The sequence below is a fragment of the Lissotriton helveticus genome, chromosome 3_1 (assembly GCF_964261635.1).
Source record: "Lissotriton helveticus chromosome 3_1, aLisHel1.1, whole genome shotgun sequence".
NCBI lineage: Eukaryota > Metazoa > Chordata > Amphibia > Caudata > Salamandridae > Lissotriton > Lissotriton helveticus.
The window spans coordinates 2,130,638,846-2,130,662,882 of record NC_136061.1 but is presented as its reverse complement, the minus strand read 5'-3'; the positions used below and the strand labels follow the sequence as shown (position 1 = coordinate 2,130,662,882).

Below are 24,037 nucleotides of genomic sequence, written 5' to 3'. Positions count from 1 at the left end.
TTGCTTGAATCCAGTGGCAAAGTGAGCAAGGGACTTACGTCTGAGCATACCCTGCCAACCTATTGCGAACAAAGAGGTACAAAAGGGGGTGGTGATGGACGGAGCATCTGTACCAATCAAACACTCACACCCAGTCAACAGATCTGGGTTTAATCCATCACCGTTCTTTAGCCCACTCTGCCACCCCAGTTCAGACATGGCCATATGCAAATCAGTCTGACCCTGTGCCTCATGTGAACAGTCCAGCCCGAACTGCCAAGCCATGCCTTCCCTGGACCGGAAACAAGCTTCCTAGGACTGGTTTCTGGCATTTCAGCTGTCTTCAGCCAGGCTTGCTTGAATCCAGTGGCAAAGTGAGCAAGGTACTCACGTCTGAGCATACCCTGCCAACTTATGGCGAGCAAAGCGGTACAAAAGGGGGTGGTGATGGACGGAACATCTGAACCAATCTACCACTCACACCCAGTCAAAAGATCTGTGTTCAATCCATCACCGTTCTTTAGCCCACTCTGTCACCCCAGTTCAGATATGGCCATATGCAAATCAGTCTGACCCTGTGCCTCATGGGAACAGTCCAGCCCGAACTGCCAAGCCATGCCTTCCCTGGACCGGAAACAAGCTTCCTAGGACCGGTTTTTGGCATTTCAGCCGTCTTCAGCTAGGCTTGCTTGAATCCAGTGGCAAAGTGAGCAAGGGACTCACGTCTGAGCATACCCTGCCTACAAATGGCGAACACAGCGGTACAAAAGGGGGTGGGGATGGACAGAGCATCTGAACCAATCAAACACTCACACATAGTACACATATCTGGGTTTAATCCATCACCGTTCTTTAGCCAACTCTGCCACCCCAGTTCAGACATGGCCATATGCAAATCAGTCTTACCGTGTGCCTCATGGGACCAGTCAAGCCCGAACTGCCGAGCCATGCCTTCCCTGGACCGGAAACAAGCTTCCTAGGACCGGTTTCTGGCATTTCAGCCGTCTTCAGCCAGGCTTGCTTGAATCCAGTGACAAAGTGAGCAAGGGACTCACGTCTGAGCATACCCTGCCAATTTATAGCGAACAAAGCGGAACCAACGGGGTGGTGATGGACGGAGCATCTGAACCAATCAAACACTCACACCCAGTCAACAGATCTGGGTTTAATCCATCACCGTTCTTTAGCCCATTCTGCCACCCCAGTTCAGACATGGCCATATGCAAATCAGTCTGACCCTGTGCCTCATGGGAACAGTCAAGCCCGAACTGCCAAGCCATGCCTTCCCTGGACCAGGAACAAGCTTCCTAGGACCGGTTTCTGGCATTTCAGCCGTCTTCAGCCAGGCTTGCTTGAATCCAGTGGCAAAGTGAGAAAGGGACTCACGTCTGAGCATACCCTGCCAACTTATGGCGAGCAAAGCGGCACAGAAGGGGGTGGTGATGGACGGAGTATCTGAAATAATCAAACACTCACACCCAGTCAAAAGATCTGGGTTTAATCCATCACCGTTCTTTAGCCCACTCTATCACCCCAGTTCAGACATGGCCATATGCAAATCAGTCTGACCCTGTGCCTCATGGGAACAGTCCAGCCCGAACTTCCAAGCCATGCCTTCCCTGGACCGGAAACAAGCTTCCTAGGACCGGTTTCTGGCATTTCAGCCGTCTTCAGCCGGGCTTGCTTGAATCCAGTGGCAAAGTGAGCAAGGGACTCACGTCTGAGCATACCCTGCCAACTGATGGCAAACAAAGCGGTACAAGGCGGTGGTGATGGACAGAGCATCTGAACCAATCAAGCACTCACACCCAGTCAACAGATCTGGGTTTAATCCATCACCGTTCTTTGGCCCACTCTGCCACCCCAGTTCAGACATGGCCATATGCAAATCAGTCTGACCTTGTGCCTCATGGGAACAGTCCAGCCCGAACTGCCAAGCCATGCCTTCCCTGGACCGGAAACAAGCTTCCTAGGACCGGTTTCTGGCATTTCAGCCATCTTCAGCCAGGCTTGCTTGAATCCCGTGGCAAAGTGAGTAAGGGACTCACGTCTGAGCATACCCTGACAACTTATGGCGAACAAAGTGGTACAAAAGGGGGTGGTGATGGACAGAGCATCTGAACCAATCAAACACTCACACCCAGTCAAAATATCTGGGTTTAATCCATCACAGTTCTTTAGCCCACTCTGCCACCCCAGTTCAGATATGGCCATACACAAATCAGTCTGACCCTGTGCCTCATGGGAACAGTCCAGCCCGAACTGCCAAGCCATGCCTTCCCTGGACCGGAAACAAGCTTCCTAGGACCGGTTTCTGGCATTTCAGCCGTCTTCAGCCAGGCTTGCTTGAATCCAGTGGCAAAGTGAGCAAGGGACTCACGTCTGAGCATACCCTGCCAACTTAAGCAAGCAAAGCGGGATAAAAGGGGATGGTGATGGACAGAGCATCTGAACCAATCGAACACTCACACCCAGTCAACAGATCTGGGTTTAATCCATCACCGTTCTTTAGCCCACTCTGCCACCCCAGTTCAGAAATGGCCATATGCAAATCAGTCTGACCCTGTGCGTCATGGTAACAGTCCAGCCCGAACTGCCAAGCCATGCCTTCCCTGGACCAGAAACAAGCTTCCTAAGACTGGTCTCTGGCATTTCAATCGTCTTCAGCCAGGCTTGCTTGAATCCAGTGGCAAAGTGAGCAAGGGACTCACGTCTGAGCATACCCTGCCAACCTATGGCGAACAAAGCGGTACAAAAGGGGGTGGTGATGGACGGACCATCTGAACCAATCAAACACTCACACATTGTCCACAGATCTGGGTTTAATCCATCACCGTTCTTTAGCCCACTCTGCCACCCCAGTTCAGACATGGCCCTTTTATCCCGCTTTGAAGTGGGCAGGGTATGCTCAGACGTGAGTCCCTTGCTCACTTTGCCACTGGATTCAAGCAAGCCTGGCTGAAGATGGCTGAAATGCCAGAAATCGGTCCTAGGAAGCTTGTTTCCGGTCCAGGGAAGGCATGGCTTGGCAGTTCGGGCTGGACTGTTCCCATGAGGCACAGGGTCGGACTGATTTGCATATTGCCATGTCTGAACTGGGGTGGCAGAGTGGGCTAAAGAACGGTGATGGATTAAACCCAGATCTGTTGACTTGGTGTGAGTGTTTGATCGGTTGAGATGCTCTGTCCATCACCACCCCCTTTTGTACCGCTTTGTTCGCCATAAGTTGTCAGGGTATGCTCAGACGTGAGCCCCTTGCTCACTTTGCCACTGGATTCAAGCAAGCCTGGCTGAAGACGGCTGAAATGCCAGAAACCGGTCCTAGGAAGCTTGTTTCCGGTCCAGGGAAGGCATGGCTTGGCAGTTCGGGCTGGACTGTTCCCATGAGGCACAGGGTCAGACTGATTTGTGTATGGCCATATCTGAACTGGGGTGGCAGAGTGGGCTAAAGAACTGTGATGGATTAAACCCAGATATTTTGACTGGGTGTGAGTGTTTGATTGGTTCAGAGTCTCTGTCCATCACCACCCCCTTTTGTACCGTTTTTCTCGCCAGAAGTTGGCAGGGTATGCTCAGACGTGAGTCCCTTACTCACTTTGCCACGGTATTCAAGCAAGCCTGGCTGAAGATGGCTGAAATGCCAGAAACCGGTCCTAGGAAGCTTGTTTCCGGTCCAGGGAAGGCATGGCTTGGCAGTTCGGGCTGGACTGCTCCCATGAGGCACAAGGTCAGACTGATTTGCATATGGCCATGTCTGAACTGGGGTGGCAGAGTGAGCCAAAGACCGTGTGCCTCATGGGAACAGTCCAGCCCGAACTGCCAAGCCATGCCTTCCCTGAACTGGAAACAAGCTTCCTAGAACCGGTTTCGGGCATTTCAGCCGTCTTCAGCCAGGCTTGCTTGAATCCAGTGGCAAAATGAGCAAGGGACTCACGTCTGAGCATACCCTGCCAACTTATGGCGAACAAAGCGGTACAAAAGGCTGTGGTGATGGACGGAGCATCTGAACCAATCAAACACTCACACCCAGTCAACAGATCTGGGTTCAATCCATCACCGTTCTTTAGCCCACTCTGCCATCCCAGTTCAGACATGGCCATATGCAAATCAGTCTGACCCTGTGCCTCATGGGAACAGTCCAGCCCAAACTGCCAAGCCATGCCTTCCCTGGACCGGAAACAAGCTTCCTAGGACCAGTTTCTGGCATTTCAGCCGTCTTCAGCCAGGCTTGCTTGAATCCAGTGGCAAAGTGAGCAAGGGACTCACGTCTGAGCATACCCTGCCAACTTATGGCGAGCAAAGCGGTACAAAAGGGGGTGGTGATGGACGGAGCATCTGAACCAATCAAACACTCACACCCAGTCAAAAGATCTGGGTTTAATCCATCACCGTTCTTTAGCCCACTCTGCCACCCCAGTTCAGACATGGCCATATGCAAATCAGTCTGACCCTGTGCCTCATGGGAACAGTCCAGCCCGAACTGCCAAGCCATGCCTTCCCTGGACCGGAAACAAGCTTCCTAGGACCGATTTCTGGCATTTCAGCCATCTTCAGCCTGGCTTGCTTGTATCCAGTGGCAAAGTGAGAAAGGGACTCACGTCTGAGCATACTCTGCCAACTTATGGCAAGCAAAGCGGTATAAAAGGGGATGGTGATGGACGGAGCATCTGAACCAATCGAACACTCACACCCAGTCAACAGATCTGAGTTTAATCCATCACCGTTCTTTAGCCCACTCTGCCACCACAGTTCAGACATGGCCATATGCAAATCAGTCTGACCCTGTGCGTCATGGGAACAGTCCAGCCCGAACTGCCAAGCCATGCCTTCCCTGGACTGAAAACAAGCTTCCTAGGACCGGTTTCTGGCATTTCAGTCGTCTTCAGCCAGGCCTGCTTGAATCCAGTGGCAAAGTGAGCAAGGGACTCACGTCTGAGCATACCCTGCCAACTTATGGCGAACAAAGCGGTACAAAAGGCGGTGGTGATGGACGGAGCATCTGAACCAATCAAACACTCACACCCAGTCAACAGATCTGGGTTCAATCCATCACCGTTCTTTAGCCCACTCTGCCACCCCAGTTCAGACATGGCCATATGCAAATCAGTCTGACCCTGTGCCTCATGGGAACAATCCAGCCCGAACTGCCAAGACATGCCTTCCCTCGACCGAAAACAAGCTTCCGAGTACCGGTTTCTGGCATTTCAGCCGTCTTCAGCCAGGCTTGCTTGAATCCAGTGGCAAAGTGAGCAAGGGACTCACGTCTGAGCATACCCTGCCAACTTATGGCGAGCAAAGCGGTACAAAAGGGGGTGGTGATGGACGGAACATCTGAACCAATTTAACACTCACACCCAGTCAAAAGATCTGTGTTCAATCCATCACCGTTCTTTAGCCCACTCTGTCACCCCAGTTCAGATATGGCCATATGCAAATCAGTCTGACCCTGTGCCTCATGGGAACAGTCCAGCCCGAACTGCCAAGCCATGCCTTCCCTGGACCGGAAACAAGCTTCCTAGGACCGGTTTTTGGCATTTCAGCCGTCTTCAGCTAGGCTTGCTTGAATCCAGTGGCAAAGAGAGCAAGGGACTCACGTCTGAGCATACCCTGCCAACAAATGGAGAACAAAGCGGTACAAAAGGGGGTGGGGATGGACAGAGCATCTGAACCAATCAAACACTCACACATAGTACACATATCTGGGTTTAATCCATCACCGTTCTTTAGCCAACTCTGCCACCCCAGTTCAGACATGGCCATATGCAAATCAGTCTTACCGTGTGCCTAATGGGACCAGTCAAGCCCGAACTGCCGAGCCATGCCTTCCCTGGACCGGAAACAAGCTTCCTAGGACCGGTTTCTGGCATTTCAGCCGTCTTCAGCCAGGCTTGCTTGAATCCAGTGGCAAAGTGAGCAAGGGACTCACGTCTGAGCATACCCTGCCAATTTATGGCGAACAAAGCGGAACCAACGGGGTGGTGATGGACGGAGCATCTGAACCAATCAAACACTCATACCCAGTCAACAGATCTGGGTTTATTCCATCACCGTTCTTTAGCCCATTCTGCCACCCCAGTTCAGACATGGCCATATGCAAATCAGTCTGACCCTGTGCCTCATGGGAATAGTCAAGCCCGAACTGCCAAGCCATGCCTTCCCTGGACCAGGAACAAGCTTCCTAGGACTGGTTTCTGGCATTTCAGCCATCTTCAGCCAGGCTTGCTTGAATCCAGTGGCAAAGTGAGAAAGGGACTCACGTCTGAGCATACCCTGCCAACTTATGGCGAGCAAAGCGGCACAGAAGGGGGTGGTGATGGACGGAGTATCTGAAATAATCAAACACTCACACCCAGTCAAAAGATCTGGGTTTAATCCATCACCGTTCTTTAGCCCACTCTATCACCCCAGTTCAGACATGGCCATATGCAAATCAGTCTGACCCTGTGCCTCATGGGAACAGTCCAGCCCGAACTTCCAAGCCATGCCTTCCCTGGACCGGAAACAAGCTTCCTAGGACCGGTTTCTGGCATTTCAGCCGTCTTCAGCCGGGCTTGCTTGAATCCAGTGGCAAAGTGAGCAAGGGACTCACTTCTGAGCATACCCTGCCAACTGATGGCAAACAAAGCGGTACAAGGCGGTGGTGATGGACAGAGCATCTGAACCAATCAAGCACTCACACCCAGTCAACAGATCTGGGTTTAATCCATCACCGTTCTTTGGCCCACTCTGCCACCCCAGTTCAGACATGGCCATATGCAAATCAGTCTGACCTTGTGCCTCATGGGAACAGTCCAGCCCGAACTGCCAAGCCATGCCTTCCCTGGACCGGAAACAAGCTTCCTAGGACCGGTTTCTGGCATTTCAGCCATCTTCAGCCAGGCTTGCTTGAATCCCGTGGCAAAGTGAGTAAGGGACTCACGTCTGAGCAAACCCTGCCAACTTATGGCGAGCAAAGCGGTACAAAAGGGGGTGGTGATGGACGGAGCATCTGAACCAATCAAACACTCACACCCAGTCAAAATATCTGGGTTTAATCCATCACAGTTCTTTAGCCCACTCTGCCACCCCAGTTCAGACATGGCAATATGCAAATCAGTCTGCCCCTGTGCCTCATGGGAACAGTCCAGCCCGAACTGCCAAGCCATGCCTTCCCTGGACCGGAAACAAGCTTCCTAGGATCGATTTCTGGCATTTCAGCCATCTTCAGCCAGGCTTGCTTGAATCCAGTGGCAAAGTGAGCAAGGGACTCACGTCTGAGCATACCCTGCCAACTTAAGCAAGCAAAGCGGGATAAAACGGGATGGTGATGGACAGAGCATCTGAACCAATCGAACACTCACACCCAGTCAACAGATCTGGGTTTAATCCATCACCGTTCTTTAGCCCACTCTGCCACCCCAGTTCAGACATGGCCATATGCAAATCAGTCTGACCCTGTGCGTCATGGTAACAGTCCAGCCCGAACTGCCAAGCCATGCCTTCCCTGGACCAGAAACAAGCTTCCTAAGACTGGTCTCTGGCATTTCAATCGTCTTCAGCCAGGCTTGCTTGAATCCAGTGGCAAAGTGAGCAAGGGACTCACGTCTGAGCATACCCTGCCAACCTATGGCGAACAAAGCGGTACAAAAGGGGGTGGTGATGGACGGACCATCTGAACCAATCAAACACTCACACATAGTCCACAGATCTGGGTTTAATCCATCACCGTTCTTTAGCCCACTCTGCCACCCCAGGTCAGACATGGCCATATGCAAATCAGTCTGACCGTGTGCCTCATGGGAACAGTCCAGCCTGAACTGCCAAGCCATGCCTTCCCTGAACTGGAAACAAGCTTCCTAGAACCGGTTTCGGGCATTTCAGCCGTCTTCAGCCAGGCTTGCTTGAATCCAGTGGCAAAATGAGCAAGGGACTCACGTCTGAGCATACCCTGCCAACTTATGGCGAACAAAGCGGTACAAAAGGCTGTGGTGATGGACGGAGCATCTGAACCAATCAAACACTCACACCCAGTCAACAGATCTGGGTTCAATCCATCACCGTTCTTTAGCCCACTCTGCCATCCCAGTTCAGACATGGCCATATGCAAATCAGTCTGACCCTGTGCCTCATGGGAACAGTCCAGCCCAAACTGCCAAGCCATGCCTTCCCTGGACCGGAAACAAGCTTCCTAGGACCAGTTTCTAGCATTTCAGCCATCTTCAGCCAGGCTTGCTTGAATCCAGTGGCAAAGTGAGCAAGGGACTCACGTCTGAGCATACCCTGCCAACTTATGGCGAGCAAAGCGGTACAAAAGGGGGTGGTGATGGACGGAGCATCTGAACCAATCAAACACTCACACCCAGTCAAAAGATCTGGGTTTAATCCATCACCGTTCTTTAGCCCACTCTGCCACCCCAGTTCAGACATGGCCATATGCAAATCAGTCTGACCCTGTGCCTCATGGGAACAGTCCAGCCCGAACTGCCAAGCCATGCCTTCCCTGGACCAGAAACAAGCTTCCTAGGACCGATTTCTGGCATTTCAGCCATCTTCAGCCTGGCTTGCTTGTATCCAGTGGCAAAGTGAGAAAGGGACTCACGTCTGAGCATACCCTGCCAACTTATGGCAAGCAAAGCGGTATAAAAGGGGATGGTGATGGCGGAGCATCTGAACCAATCGAACACTCACACCCAGTCAACAGATCTGAGTTTAATCCATCACCGTTCTTTTGCCCACTCTGCCACCACAGTTCAGACATGGCCATATGCAAATCAGTCTGACCCTGTGCGTCATGGGAACAGTCCAGCCCGAACTGCCAAGCCATGCCTTCCCTGGACTGAAAACAAGCTTCCTAGGACCGGTTTCTGGCATTTCAGCCGTCTTCAGCCAGGCCTGCTTGAATCCAGTGGCAAAGTGAGCAAGGGACTCACGTCTGAGCATACCCTGCCAACTTATGGCGAACAAAGCGGTACAAAAGGCGGTGGTGATGGACGGAGCATCTGAACCAATCAACCACTCACACCCAGTCAACAGATCTGGGTTCAATCCATCACCGTTCTTTAGCCCACTCTGCCACCCCAGTTCAGACATGGCCATATGCAAATCAGTCTGACCCTGTGCCTCATCGGAACAATCCAGCCCGTACTGCCAAGACATGCCTTCCCTCGACCGAAAACAAGCTTCCTAGTACCGGTTTCTGGCATTTCAGCCGTCTTCAGCCAGGCTTGCTTGAATCCAGTGGCAAAGTGAGCAAGGGACTCACGTCTGAGCATACCCTGCCAACTTATGGCGAACAAAGCGGTACAAAAGGGGGTGGTGATGGACGGAGCATCTGAACCAATCAAACACTCACACCGAGTCAACAGATCTGGGTTTCATCCATCACCGTTCTTTAGCCCACTCTGCCACCCCAGTTCAGACATGGTCATATGATAATCAGTCTGACCCTGTGCCTCATGGGAAAAGTCCAGGCCGAACTGCCGAGCCATGCCTTCCCTGGACCGGAAACAAGCTTCCTAGGACCGGTTTCTGGCATTTCAGCCGTCTTCAGCCAGGCTTGCTTGAATCCAGTGGCAAAGTGAGCAAGGGACTCACGTCTGAGCATACCCTGCCAATTCATGGCGAACAAAGCGGTACAAAAGGGGGTGGTGATGGGCGGAGCATCTGAACCAATCAAACACTCACACCCAGTCAACAGATCTGGGTTTAATCCATCACCGTTCTTCAGTCCACTCTGCCGCCCCAGTTCAGACAAGGCTATATGCAAATCAGTCTGACCCTGTGCCTCATGGGAACAGTCCAGCCCGAACTGCCAAGCCATGCCTTCCCTGGACCGGAAACTAGCTTCCTAGGACCGGTTTCTGGCATTTCAGCCGTCTTCAGACAGGCTTGCTTGAATCCAGTGGCAAAGTGAGCAAGGGACTCACGTCTGAGCATACCCTGCCAACTTATGGCGAGCAAAGCGGTACAAAAGGGGGTGGTGATGGACGGAGCATCTGAACCAATCAAACACTCACACTCAGTCAAAAGATCTGGGTTTAATCCATCACCGTTCTTTAGCCCACTCTACCACCCCAGTTCAGGCATGGCCATATGTAAATCAGTCTGAAACTGTGCCTCATGGGAACAGTCAATCCCGAATTGCCATGCCATGCCTTCCCTGGACCGGAAACAAGCTTCCTAGGACCGGTTTCCGGCATTTCAGCCGTCTTCAGACAGGCTTGCTTGAATCCAGTGTCAAAGTGAGCAAGGGACTCACGTCTGAGCATACCCTGCCAACTTATGGTGAACAAAGCGGTACAAAAGGGGGTGGTGATGGACGGAGCATCTGAACCAATCAAACACTCACACCCAGTCAAAAGATCTGGGTTTAATCCATCACCGTTCTTTAGCCCACTCTACCACCCCAGTTCAGGCATGGCCATATGGAAATCAGTCTGATCCTGTGCCTCATGGAAACAGTCAATCCCGAATTGCCAAGCCATGCCTTCCCTGGACCGGAAACAAGCTTCCTAGGACCGGTTTCCGGCATTTCAGCCGTCTTCAGCCAGGCTTGCTTGAATCCAGTGGCAAAGTGAGCAAGGGACTCACGTCTGAGCATACCCTGCCAACTTATGCTGAACAAAGCGTTACAAAAGGGGGTGGTGATAGACGGAGCATCTGAACCAATCAAACACTCACACCCAGTCAACAGATCTGGGTTCAATCCATCACCGTTCTTTAGCCCACTCTGCCACCCCAGTTCAGACATGGCCATATGCAAATCAGTCTGCCCCTGTGCCTCATGGGAACAGTCCAGCCCGAACTGCCAAGCGATGCCTTCCCTGAACCGGAAACAAGCTTCCTAAGACCGGTTTCCGGCATTTCAGCCATCTTCAGCCAGGCTTGCTTGAATCCAGTGGCAAAGTGAGCAAGGGACTGACGTCTGAGCATACCCTGCCAACTTATGACGAGCAAAGCTGTACAAAAAGGATGGTGATGGACGGAGCATCTGAACCAATCAAACACTCAAACCCAGTCAACAGATCTGGGTTTAATCCATCACCGTTCTTTAGCCCACTCTGCCACCCCAGTTCAGACATGGCCATATGCAAATCAGCTTGACCCTGTGCCTCATGGGAACAGTCCAGCCAAACTGCCAAGCCATGCCTTCCTTGGACCGGAAACAAGCTTCCTAGGACCGGTTTCTGGCATTTCAGCCGTCTTCAGTCAGGCTTGCTTGAATCCAGTGGCAAAGTGAGCAAGGGACTCACGTCTTGTTTAAGGACGCTGGACTGTTCCCATGAGGCACAGGGTCAAACTGATTGAGATGCTCCGTCCATCACCACCCCCTTTTGTACCGCTTTGTTCGCCATAAGTTGGCAGGGTATGCTCACACGTGAGTCCCTTGCTCACTTTGCCACTGGATTCAAGCAAGCCTGGCTGAAGATGGCTGAAATGCTAGAAACCGGTCCTAGGAAGCTTGTTTCCGGTCCAGGGCAGGCATGGCTTGGCAGTTTGGGCTGGACTGTTCCCATGAGGCACAGGGTCAAGCTGATTTGCATATGGCCATGTCTGAACTGGGGTGGCAGAGTGGGCTAAAGACCTGTGATGGATTAAACCCAGATATTTTGACTGGGTGTGAGTGTTTAGTTGGTTCAGATGCTCCGTCCATCACCACCCCCTTTTGTACAGCTTTGCTCGCCATAAGTTGGCAGGGTATGCTCAGACGTAAGTCCCTTGCTCACTTTGCCACTGAATTCAAGCAAGCCTGGCTGAAGACGGCTCAAATGCCAGAACCGGTCCTAGGAAGCTTGTTTCCGGTCCAGGGAAGGCATGGCTTGGTAGTTCGGGCTGGACTGTTCCCATGAGGCACAGGGTCAGACTGATTTGCATATGGCCATGTCTGAACTGGGGTGGCAGGGTGGGCTAAAGAACGGTGATGGATTAAACCCAGATCTTTTGACTGGGTGTGAGTGTTTGATTGGTTCAGATGCTCCGTCCATTACCACCCCCTTTTGTACCGCTTTGCTCGCCATAAGTTAGCATGGTATGCTCAGACGTGAGTCCCTTGCTCACTTTGCCACTGGATTCAAGCAAGCCTGGCTGAAGGCGGCTGAAATGCCAGAAACCGGTCCTAGGAAGCTTGTTTCCGGTCCAGGAAAGGCATGGCTTGGCAGTTGGGGCTGGACTGTTCCCATGAGGCACAGGATCAGACTGATTTGCATATGGCCATGTCTGAACTGGGGTGGCAGAGTGGCCTAAAGAACGGTGATGGATTAAACCCAGATCTTTTGACTGGGTGTGAGTGTTTGATTGGTTCAGATGCTCCGTCCATCACCACCCCCTTTTGTACCGCTTTGCTAACTTTGGGCAGCAGCACAGCAAATGGAGCTAGGATTCATGATGGTAACTACAAAGACGACATATAACTGAATTGTCCTGCCGGGTCCAGGATTGTTTAAAGTCCACAATGGGCAGTGCAAGAAGTCTCATATAGGTAATTCTTATACGGACCGGGTCTGTCAGTGCTTTCTCAAAATAAGGCAGTGGTTTTCCCACAATGTAGGAAGTATCCAGAGAAGAGAGATTGTGTTATTTATTGTATTTATTTATTTACTTGAAGAGTTTTATATAGCGCTGGCTAGGCCGGGAGGTATCAGAGCACTGTACATGAGGAACATTGAGTTGCAAGATACAAATTACATCTATTACAAGGGCATAGTAAAAATACAGGAAAAACACAATTTTACAGTAGTTTGTCGGAGGGAGGGGGAGTAAGGACACACAGCAGGGAGACAAAGTGAACCGTGCCCAATGTCCAGCTGGGTAAGTGACGACCGAGGGGGAAAACCAGGGACAATCTCCTCTATAGCTGTCTACCAGCTCCACTGGGCATCAGCCATGTTGCTCAGGTCTCGGAGGTCAGGGATAACAAGAATAACAGTTTTGCATTGTTACATTTAGTTACAGTTGCCTAGACAAACATATAAGGACAAGTTCCCAATGGAGGATGGATGGAAATGGGGAGGGGAGTAGAAACAGGGGGATGGGAAGCAAATCAGTTCTGGCAGACCGGCAGGGGAAGACAAGTACCTCATGGGAGCCCAAAAAGATTAGAGTAAGCTAACCCAAACCCAGGTGGGGTCACATAGTCACTAAGTCCAGTGCCAAATTCAATCACAGTGTTGGGTCATCTCAGTAATTTGGGGGACCACAAGGTGGGGGTGAAAATAAGGAAGCCTCATTTGTGCCGCTTAATGTCTGGGGGAGAGAGCATCCCAGAAGGGGCCATCCAGGGGCAATGGACAGGCAGGCGACCAGAGGCGTGGACCGGCGGAAAGCAGTGATCCAGGAATAAGTCAAGGCCATCAAGATGGTGGGCCCAGAGTAAGAGTCACAACAAACTCGGCACAATATGGCGGTCCCCAGATCAACATAAAATGCAAGCCAAAGAACAGTTCCAAACTCCCTCACAACCAAGCGCATCCCGTGCAGTGTATTATGTGCACCATCTTCACCATTACGTTCATGTGGCCCCTAGGAACAGCGTTGATGACCTCTCCCCACCAGGTCGCACACCCAGCTATCACCGACAGGGGGGAGGCAGTCTTCAGTGCCCAGAGGCTCAGTCAGCTACTTCAGGTCACATAGCAGCCAATGCAGCAATTTATCACCAGCACGTCCAGCAGGCCACAAATATTGCTAGGTCCTTCCTCACCTTCCCGGCAGCTCCAACACGGTCACCACACTCTACATCGCACAGCAGGTGAAAGGCCCCCAGTCAGTGCTAGCTCCGCGCAGAGTCCGCCTGCCTCAGCCACAGCTTCTCTAGTGCCCGCATTGGTCGGTACGCCCACAACCAGGATCACACGCACAACACCGGTCAGGAGGAAAGGGCGGGGGGCTCACCGCTCACCTCTGCTTTCATGAACAGGTCCGGCAGCTCTGCCGCGGCTGCGGCTCCTTTTTGCGACTGTGCCCCACTAGCGGACAGAGGCTCCTGTACTCCTGGCTCACGTTGGCTGCAGCTAAAGGTGCTCTTGCCAGGTGCTTTCACTATTCCAGCACCGACCGCTCCTGGTATTGGCGGGGGGGGGCGCCGCCTGCCCTTGCCCCCGGCTGGGGACCGCCTGTGCCCTCACAGGTCCTTAGCAGCTTCTTTGATTAAGCCAACCGCCATTTTGTAGTTGTGATGTGCCATCAGGTCTCCGGCGTTGGTGATAATTTACAGGCTCAGGAGGGCTGCCCGCACATTGCTACTGGGACCAGGACGACCACAACAGTGTTCTCAGTCCAATTCCGCTGCATATATCCACGGATGGGCCGCCGTGAATCGGATTGTAAGCGGATGAGCAGACTCGCTGGCAGAGCCGGTTCAGCAAGCAGCCATTTTGCCGCCACCACGCTATTGTGTTGATGATGTAGGCTGTCCAGGTCCCTCTCATACAATATTTTCTTGACCTGTTTATTCACTGTTCTTTTCCAGGCAGTTACAGGAAGGTCTGCGTTATCCAACTTTTGGGCGTCTATTTCCAGTAATTTTATGGCTGCTACCAGCTGTGCCTGCCATGAAGGTCCGCTTTCTTCAAAAATTGTTTTAATTTGTGTTTTCTATGATATTGCTGGGGCACGCAGGGTGCTAATATAATAGTTTTTCTGCTATTCTTGAGATTCCTACTTGCAGACACCAACCCCCTTCATGTGTTGATATTGTATGGAGCAAAGTGGCTACTGTACGATTTTGCCTTTACCTCAGACAGGCCAGGTCAATGTTCAAGAAATCCTCCCCGCGTAGTCATTGACACTCAGCAGGACATCTTGTCACATAGTACCAGTGAAAATGTTTTGTTATGCTAAATCTGACATATAACAATAAAGCTGCCCTCATGATAAAGCCACGTTTTTTCTAGACTCGCATACATAGCACCGTGTTTCTATTTTTGGCGCTTTACCCCAGTTGAGCCCCAGAACTGGATGCACAGTAATATGAAACAAAAGGCCCGGTGGAGTCTTGCACTGTAAGGCTCAGCTCGGAGGCGCCTGCGGGGACAGCAGCGATAGCATCAACACAAAGGCTCCCCCTGAAGGCACGGTAACAAAAAGTGAAGTTTTGTCCGGCTGCTTCTGCTGCTATACATATGTTAATGTCCACCAGTTCACATCTTAAGCTGTTCTCCAACCGGACTTAATGTTCGTGTAATTGGAGCTGACAGAATCTTCTAGCGCGTATTTATTCTTTGAACGGGTCTCCCAGCAGTCCACGCACCCCTCCTTCACATAAGAATGCCAGTATCAGTTCACTTACTGCTTTCTATAACGTATATAGTAACTAGGCATTATAAACGGGACTGATTGCAAATACCACAGTGAGGTCTTGATAGAAACTAAGGGGCACTGGTGGTGAACACTGTCCTCTCAGACACCAAGCCTGCATGGCCTCTGTCCAAATATTAAACGCTGCCAACCACCTGAAGGCAGTGGTGGTGAAAGGGCTCTGCATGCCCTAATGCACGTATGGACAATGAAGCCCATGCACTGGTTTCGCAGTGAAAAACAGGCATTAATAGGGGGCCCTCAAGCTTCGGGAGCCCGATGCCACGGCACCGTCTGCACTATTGATAACCATGCCTTCTGTGAAGGAGGTACAAAACAACACACATAGGCTTGTGCAAACACACAAATGTGCAGGCCATTGTAGGCAGACACTACTGGCCAAGGAACAAGCCCCGATGTTTATGAAGATTGCCCTTAAATGTTTATATCTAGGCACTGAACGATCCCCATTGGAATTGGGTGACCTGAGGTGACCTCTACCTGCGCAGAAAGGCCCCAAAACATCACATTTAACATTGAAGCGACTGGTCTGTATTTCATTGATTCCTAGGGGAAATGTTAGCTGAACAGCTACATATTGTTTCTTCTCAGTCCAGCTGAGAAGGCTGGACTTAAACATATCCAGCAGAGAAAATGTAACTTTTCCTAATGAAATACATTTACAAATAGACAACAGTAGACATAGAAAACAGCTCTTACCGGAATATGTTAATGTCCACCAGTTCACATCTTAAGCTTTTCTTCAACCGGACTTAATGTTCGTGTAATTGGAGCTGACAGAATCTTCTAACGCGTATTTATTCTTTGAACAGGTCTCCCAGCAGTCCACGCATCCCTCCTTCACATAAGAATGCCAGTATCAGTTCACTTACTGCTTTCTATAACGTATATAGTAACTAGGCATTATAAACGGGACTGATTGCAAAAGCCACAGTGAGGTTTTGATAGAAACTAAGGGGCACTGGTGGTGAACACTGTCCTCTCAGACACCAAGCCTGATTGGCCTCTGTCCAAATATTAAACGCTGCCAACCTCCTGAAGGCAGTGGTGGTGCAAGGGCTCTGCAGGCCCTAATGCACGTTCTGCTTCACATGCTATTATAGCTGTTATATTGGTATATGTGTAGTGCTCGCTCTGCCAGTGGTATGTCGATCGCTTTCGGTAGCTTGGGAGTGACTTCCATGGTTTCCGTCACATATAGCAGTCTGGTTGGGCCAATGCTGCTATCTACCAATGTGGCAATGGGCATATTCCTCTGTGGGAGTACCGTGTCACATTCAAGGAGTTGAGGGTGACTGTTCTTGCTGTTTTTCAGAGATATGGATGGGCTGTATTAAATCGATGCTGCATCTTCTAGCAAGACACGCTGCACGCATGCTCATATGTGCTGTATATGGCGGGCTTTGTTCAAAGCTCTCCAGTTTCCCAGGGCTTTCCGTGAGTCAATGTTTTTTTATCCTTTCCTTTGTAGTTCTTTTGTATCTCATTATTAAATCTGGACTGCACGTCCCACAACGTGAAGTAAGATTCTGATCATGATGTTATACTCTGGCATGGGAGTGTGCACCGTGAGAGGCCTGTATATTCTGTCTAAAGTGTATATACTCCTAGATGTTTGCTCACAATTGGCACTTTGCCTCATGTAACTTAACGTTTGCTTTTTGTAATTTGTTCACTTGTAATTTTCTCCTCATGTATCATTACTGTTCCTATTGTGAAGCGCTCTGACACCTTCGGGTAAAGTCCGCCGCGCTATATAAAAACGCATAAATAAACAAATAAATAAATGCTTTGTATTGTAGGCGGCAATAACCTAATACACCAGTGATTGTATGCATCGAGGTCTGCAGACGGCCCAGCGGAATCTCCACCACTGTTAGCAAAATATACTCTCTTTGTGATTGGAGAGCTACAGTCGAAGCATAAGGTCGCGGTATACACGTCTCTTGGTTCAATGCTCCAATGCTCGTCTTCCAGTGAAAGGAAGTGCCGGGTCCGCGCATAGCTAGAACTGGACGTGCGCAGGTTCACAGCGGGACAGCTGCTTCTGTAGCTGGAGAGACTTTAAACCCGCCCGCCAGCACCCCCTGCTGTACTGAATCACTCAGCGGCCTGCTGTGAACATCTATCGTCTCCTGGGACACCATGGCCATCTGCTACGTTTCCTCACTAAAACCATCCCGCAAGCCCTGTTAGAAAATGAACTTCAAAATCAGCGTCTAATTGGGAATTTCCACACCGCTCCTTAACGCCTACCCCCCAGCCCAAACCTGCCATTCAGTTTACTCACTATATAGGGAGAAGGGATTACACTGAATACCAAATCCAGACGGGACAAACGTGGAGGGCAAGTTTAGCCACAGTTTGCAATTTGCCTCCTCGCGTGGTCTTTTGCACTGTCGTTGTTTACCGTAACTTTCTGACAATGTTCCCATTGGTGTAATTACCAATCGCTTCCCTTCCACTTCTTGATTGGCAGTTGTCTTGTTAGTGGCGGGATTTAGAAGGATGGCATACTACTTATCTTGTACAAAATTACTTCCACTGTAAACGTGTAGTCAACCACGAGGACAGCGGGAGCGGGTGTCAGACGTAATAATGGAACACCTCAGGTTAAAAGCTTGGTTAACGGCGCAAGTTGTTAGAAAGGGTAATCCTGTGACTGAATTATGGCTTGACAGGACGTAGCCCCGGGACACAACATACTTCCAGCAGGGTGCAGCCACCTACCCCCATCGCTCCACTTTGCTGTGGGCCATTGAAACGTCCGGCGGAAATCGCAGCTCCTCGCAGAAATACACAATTACCTGCAAATTGCCAAGACGTCTAGTAAACCACACAGACAAACATACGTACAAAGGGAAAGCTCTGGACAACACACGCTCAGTTCAGACGCGTTCAAGAGACACCAATATCAAACGCCTCAGTTGTAAGGCAGCGGCAACTGCAGCCAGCTGATGCAGGTGACACATGGCTTTGATACACCCCAATTTCCCCAAACCCGCAGAAAATCCGGCAGTTTACAGGACCAGCGGTGGAACTCAGAAGGGCACTTTCCACACATGTCTGGGCACGTTACTGCGTGCACGGAGACTGTTGGCGCACCACCAGGCAAAATACATGGGATTACACACTGCATGCAGCAAAGCATGGAACTCAAAACAGATGTGAACAAAAATAGCACAGTATGAACAGTGGAAACACTGTCAGACCGCAATCAGCAGCCGCAATGTGCACACTCAGCCACGAGGCTACGGTTCTGTTGGCAGGCACTGGTACTGCTGTCCAAGGACACGAATAACACCCGCCCGCCCCCAACAAAAAAAAAACAAGCTTTTGAGGATAAACACATTAATGCAGAGCGACCAGTAACGAGTAAATCTGCTCGGCACCACGCATTGTTATTATTATTATTTATCATTTATTGAGAGGAGTCAAATAAAAGATGCATGTTTGCCACAAAGTTGTTTAGGGTAATTTGTCCTCACTGGAGGCAAGCCAGCCCAGGGACACACCACGATTCCTTTATGTGCACTGTTGAATTCTCTCTTCATATTTCACTCTGTTTACAGAAAGCACCACGTGCGTTTACATCGCTCTACATTTAGTATCAAGAGGGACTCGAGCTCTGATCGGTGCTAGGTGACTTTGCTATCAGGCTACTAATCCCTCGAGTAATTGTGGCGTACATACTGCTACTGTTATCATTAAGGCGGCCTCTTGTTTTGTTTACATAAGAAAAACTCCCATCGTGGTTGGCTGAATATTCAGTACACTGTTTTTAATGTCAATACCCCTTGTTCCAGCCTAGCTGCCCTCTTCTTTGTCCTCGAGCTCTTATTTAGAGTGCACCCTCTCAGCCTCCTTCGTCCTGCGTCGGTTTCAATTACACTACTAGACACTGGCTTCCTACAGCAAAAGCCTTCGCTTATCGCAAGATTTCGAGCCACCACAAAGTTGTCTTCTGGGAGAGTCAATGCAGATTAATTCAAACGTGCGTTTCAAGCACATGCGATCACGGCCAGGTTGGGTTTATGCGATATCAAATCAGAAACACAAGGAGGGAGATACGGCTGAGTGATTTATCCAGCCTGATAGATAAAGGCAAGTGTCTAGGTTCTTTATTGTTTTGCCTGAGACAACAAAGAAAGGAGTTTGCAGCTGGAGGCAGAAGGTGGAGGAGGAGCCAGACAGGGGTAGCACCGCCCCATCGCCCTCAGTCTGGCCAATCGGGAAAGGGGAGACAGGGCCATTGTGCTGTCAACTCGAGGCGATGACGTCACGGCCGTGCAATATTCCCCTCTAGTGCCGTCTGGCTGCTGCAGCTCAGACAAGAAAGAGAGGAAAGCGCTGAGTGAGCCGGGGAGGGGCTCCTGCGAGAAAGGTTGGCATCCCGGGGATCTGAGCTCTTGCAGCCCCCGGCCACCCTGGGACAGGCAGAGCCGAGGACCCCTCTCCGCCAGAGGGCTGCACTGATTTGCAAAAGCCGAGCCGGAGAGAAGGAGGGCTGTTCCCCCTCCAACGCCTCCCTCGCTCCCTCCTCCTCAGCCCTGGCCATCTGCCTTGGCGTTTCCTTTGTGTCTCTTCCCACTCCGCACCCAGGCGGGGAGGGTGCAGCCGACAGCCCCCGCTATGCCCAGCTCACTCTTTGCCGAGGTGGAGAGAGGGGTGAGCGGTGGCAGTGGAGGGGACACGCTGGAGGAGCAGCGAGCTTTCCAGATTGCCTTGGATCAGCTTTCCTTGCTGGGGCTGGACAACGATGACAACGGCTCCATCTACGACAACGAACCCAGGAAGAAGAGCGTCAACATGACCGAGTGCGTGCCGGTGCCCAGCTCCGAGCATGTGGCAGAAATCGTGGGCAGACAAGGTGAGTAGCTGGGGCTAACCACATGTAAAGGAATGGCCCCATGTGCGTGGGTAGGATGAGGCAGCAGCCCTGTCAGCTCCCGAGTTCACAGCAGGGGCAGCCTAGCAATGGCTGAAGACATGCCACGAACACAAATGAATTATATGGGGACATGGTGAGGCGGCAAAGCACAGGGTGGCTTTCTGTATGAAGTGCGAGTCAGGTCCCAGGAACAAATAACTGCCTATTTCTTCCCGTATAAACCACGGTTTTCCCATCCCGCAAAAGGAGGTATATTCATTAGACATGTTTACGGGATCCAGACTGTCTTTGAGGGTATCGCTCTAGAAAGGAGTTTCTGAGACATTATACTTATCTGTTCATTTTGTATGACCTCCCACAAGTATGGTCTTTGTATCCTGCCACGAGCCACTATAGGTTCTCACCCAATAACTGCTCCTCCCCTCACTGTCCCCTATGACGGCAGATCTATTGCATGGGCAGGACTAGACTAGTCTAGGAGACAAAGAGAGCAGGCACGTCCCCCCAAATATAATCCGCATACCCAATCAACGCATGGTCACCCCTTCCACTCTCATTTAATGTGATTACAAATGCAAGCGCAGGCATATAGGATTAGCAGAAACGTATTTTCATTACACGTAGTTGAATACATGAGAACAATGGGCTTGGAGGTACCGCATCTGCCGGCAACCCGCATCACACACATTTCTCGGCAAGACACTTCGAAGCATCAGCCTCTTTTGCTTCTATGGTACATTGCCACGACGAACTAAGAAGTATACATTGCAACGAGGGGTGGGGAAGCCGCCCCTTGCTTTAACTTTGAAATGCTGTGCAGATGTGCTAAGGTATTTCGCTAGAGCATAACATTGAAATTTACGTGCAGGTTTTGTAAGCATGTCATCGGGGTTAGCGTTCTGGGACTGTGAGGCAATTTGACAATCCTTTGTGTGTTTTCCGTTTTTAAGGAAACAGTCAATTGCACTGAAGCGAAAGCACCTTTACTTTCTTTCATTAAGTGTGTATGTTCCACACTATTTGTGTGGTTGTTAGGACAAAATACAAAAACTCCGCCCTATTTCCACTTTGCTCTTCCATTTCGTAGCGGGTGGGCACCATTTCTGGGTGAAATGCGGAGTGTTGTGCGAGTGAAGATACGCGGGGGGTTGACCTGCTGCTCTAACAAAGGGACTATGCATTTTCCAGATTGTTGTGCTAGTGGTTGAATGTCCTGTACGTAAAGCATTGTTATTGCAGAATAGAAATGCCTCTGCTTCTGTGATTAGTAAGTAATCTTTCTTTCCTTGTTTGCATTCTTGGTAGGTTGTAAAATCAAAGCTCTGCGGGCGAAGACCAACACCTACATCAAGACCCCGGTGCGCGGGGAGGAGCCTGTCTTTGTTGTGACGGGCAGGAAGGAAGATGTGGCCATGGCCCGGAGGGAGATCATCTCAGCAGCTGAGCATTTTTCCATGATCAGAGCATCTCGGAATAAAAACACTGCCCTGAATGGGGGTACCAACAGTGGGAGCAGCGGAGGCACTGTGCCGGGTCCACCCAACCTCCCCGGGCAGACAACAATCCAGGTGCGGGTGCCCTACAGGGTGGTAGGGCTGGTTGTGGGGCCCAAGGGGGCAACCATCAAGCGCATCCAGCAGCAGACGCACACTTATATCGTCACCCCGAGCCGGGACAAGGAGCCAGTGTTCGAGGTCACGGGCATGCCGGAGAACGTGGACCGGGCCCGGGAAGAGATCGAGGCGCACATCGCTGTGCGCACAGGCGGCATGATCGAGGTCCAGGACGAGAACGACTTTCACGCCAACGGCACAGACGTCGGTCTGGATATCCACGGACACGCGTGCCTGTGGGGCACCAAGGCCGGGACGGGCCGCAGGGTACTGTCCAGCTACCGCCACGACAGCTCCAGCTCCCTGGGGAGCACGTCCAGCGACTCGTACTTTGGGACCGGCAGCAGTGGGCGACCTGGAGAGTACAGCCCGCCCAGTCCGGCCCTCAGCTTCACCCACAATGGCAACAACAATAATAACGTCAGCACCAGCGCTTACATTTACGATATCATCTCTCCAGATGCAGTGGACTTGGGCTTTGACTCGACTAATTATGACCCCGCACCTTCGCCCGGCACCACGCTCATTTGGTCTCAGTTTGACCGGGCAGCCGCCAATTCCTCTTCCAGCGGCTGCCATGCCAATGCCTCGCCACCAGGGGGCGGTCACGCACACGGGACTTCCATGAATGCGAACCACGTGCTGGCTGCAGTCAATCAACGTAGATCCGTCCTGCGCCATTCCCCACCCCCTGGCGGTCACGTGACCAGTCTGACCGAACACTCCTTGGCGAGGAGAGTCCGCAGCGACCCTCCGGCGTACCCTCATTACGTCACACTCCAGCATGCGCTGAACGCCAACAGCCTGCCTGGCTCCACCCATCTACTGTCCGGCGGTGGGGGCTCCTGCGACTCGTCTGCCTCCTCCACCTCCTCGCAGTCTTCTTCTTCCTCTAGTTCCTCCTCCTCGTCTTCCTGCAGCATGAGGCGGAAGGGCAGCCGCGACTGCTCCGTGTGCTGCGAGAGCGAGGTGATTGCAGCCCTGGTGCCCTGTGGTCACAACCTCTTCTGTATGGAATGCGCCAACCGCATTTGCGAGCGCACCGAACCGCAGTGCCCCGTCTGCCACAGCCTCGTCACTCAGGCCATCCGCATATTTTCATAAATGGGGTTCTGCGATTCAGATCAGTGCCACCGACTTCGGAATGGGAGATGGATGCCGATGGGAAGCTGAACTTATTGTGCCCTACATAAAGATGCCACATGATTGCTGGGTGGGGGGATGTAATCTGTAGAGGAGCTTACTTTTTAAAAGAGGGAAGGACGCTACCCAACTTTGTGACATGAGTGTAGTCGCAGTATTCTCAAAGGGTTTTAAAAAGATGTTATCTCTTGAGGTTCTTGGGAAATGCCATTGACGGCGCAATGTTGTGCCAGAGAAGGGATGTTTCACCCGACCTACTCGAGGGTGGGTGGAGGGTATTTTGTCATTTATGATACAGTGGCCTCTCAGCCTCACTCCATTCATAGATACGATATAATGATGTGTTCCATGCTCATGTCCTCCTGACTTTTTTCTTGAATGATATTGTGAAATTATGCAGGACCCAATCTGACAAATTATGCTTGCTTGATGACCCCGCCCCTCCTTGCTGGCTGGTGACTTGTGCCGTTGCTTACATTACGTGCTGATGTACCAGCTTTGGTGAAGACAACAGTGAAGTTTATTATAAGTCGACCTAAGTTGCTCTTCAGATCACCTCTTCGTCAACTTATAGTGTAAACAGCCGACAGAAGTATGTCAAGTGTGTAAATTGAAATAGTAACTTTGGTTCCTGCTACACAAGAAACCCTTTACTTTTCAGCAATATGAATCAGAACACTTACACTTTTTGCAGCTGAGGCCTCCCCTGTGGAATATGGGGATAGCAGTCGGGAACCGTGGGGACGTAAACCCTTTCAAGCATGTTTTATGATCCACCAAACTGACCGAGAGCACCTTTTTTTAATCGCGATAGAAGCCAGGCACATTACAATAATAAACGAGTGATCTTTTTACGTTTTTATCTTAAGTATTATTGCACTGACATGGCCTGTCATTAAACAGGATAACTTACACGGGCCTCAAATTCATATAGTGTCTCCCAAACTACTCGCAATACCCCGTCTTTCCCAAAATAGCCAAACCGCCAGCACGGATAAACAAAGAAGAGAAAAGCAGCTCCTCTCCTGTGCAGTGGGACAGTCAGTATATCATTCCAATGCATGCTAAATGCCCCCTAATCTTAATGGAAAGCTCGGTGTTCCCACATAAGGACTTG

At 51.0% G+C, this 24,037-nt stretch overlaps 1 protein-coding gene across 1 annotated transcript in view; it reads left to right on the top strand.

Annotated features, from left to right (window-relative positions):
- Positions 1–19,594: 19,594 nt before the first annotated feature.
- MEX3B (mex-3 RNA binding family member B) overlaps positions 19,595–24,037 on the top strand; it is a 5,658-nt gene continuing 1,215 nt past the window's right edge. The window contains exons 1-2 of the mRNA XM_078683328.1: positions 19,595–20,143; positions 21,470–24,037. The exon at positions 21,470–24,037 is cut by the window's right edge and continues 1,215 nt beyond it. Coding sequence (XP_078539454.1) covers positions 19,906–20,143; positions 21,470–22,881 — 1,650 coding nt within the window. The 5' untranslated portion in view covers positions 19,595–19,905 and the 3' untranslated portion in view covers positions 22,882–24,037. The remainder of the gene's footprint in view (positions 20,144–21,469) is intronic.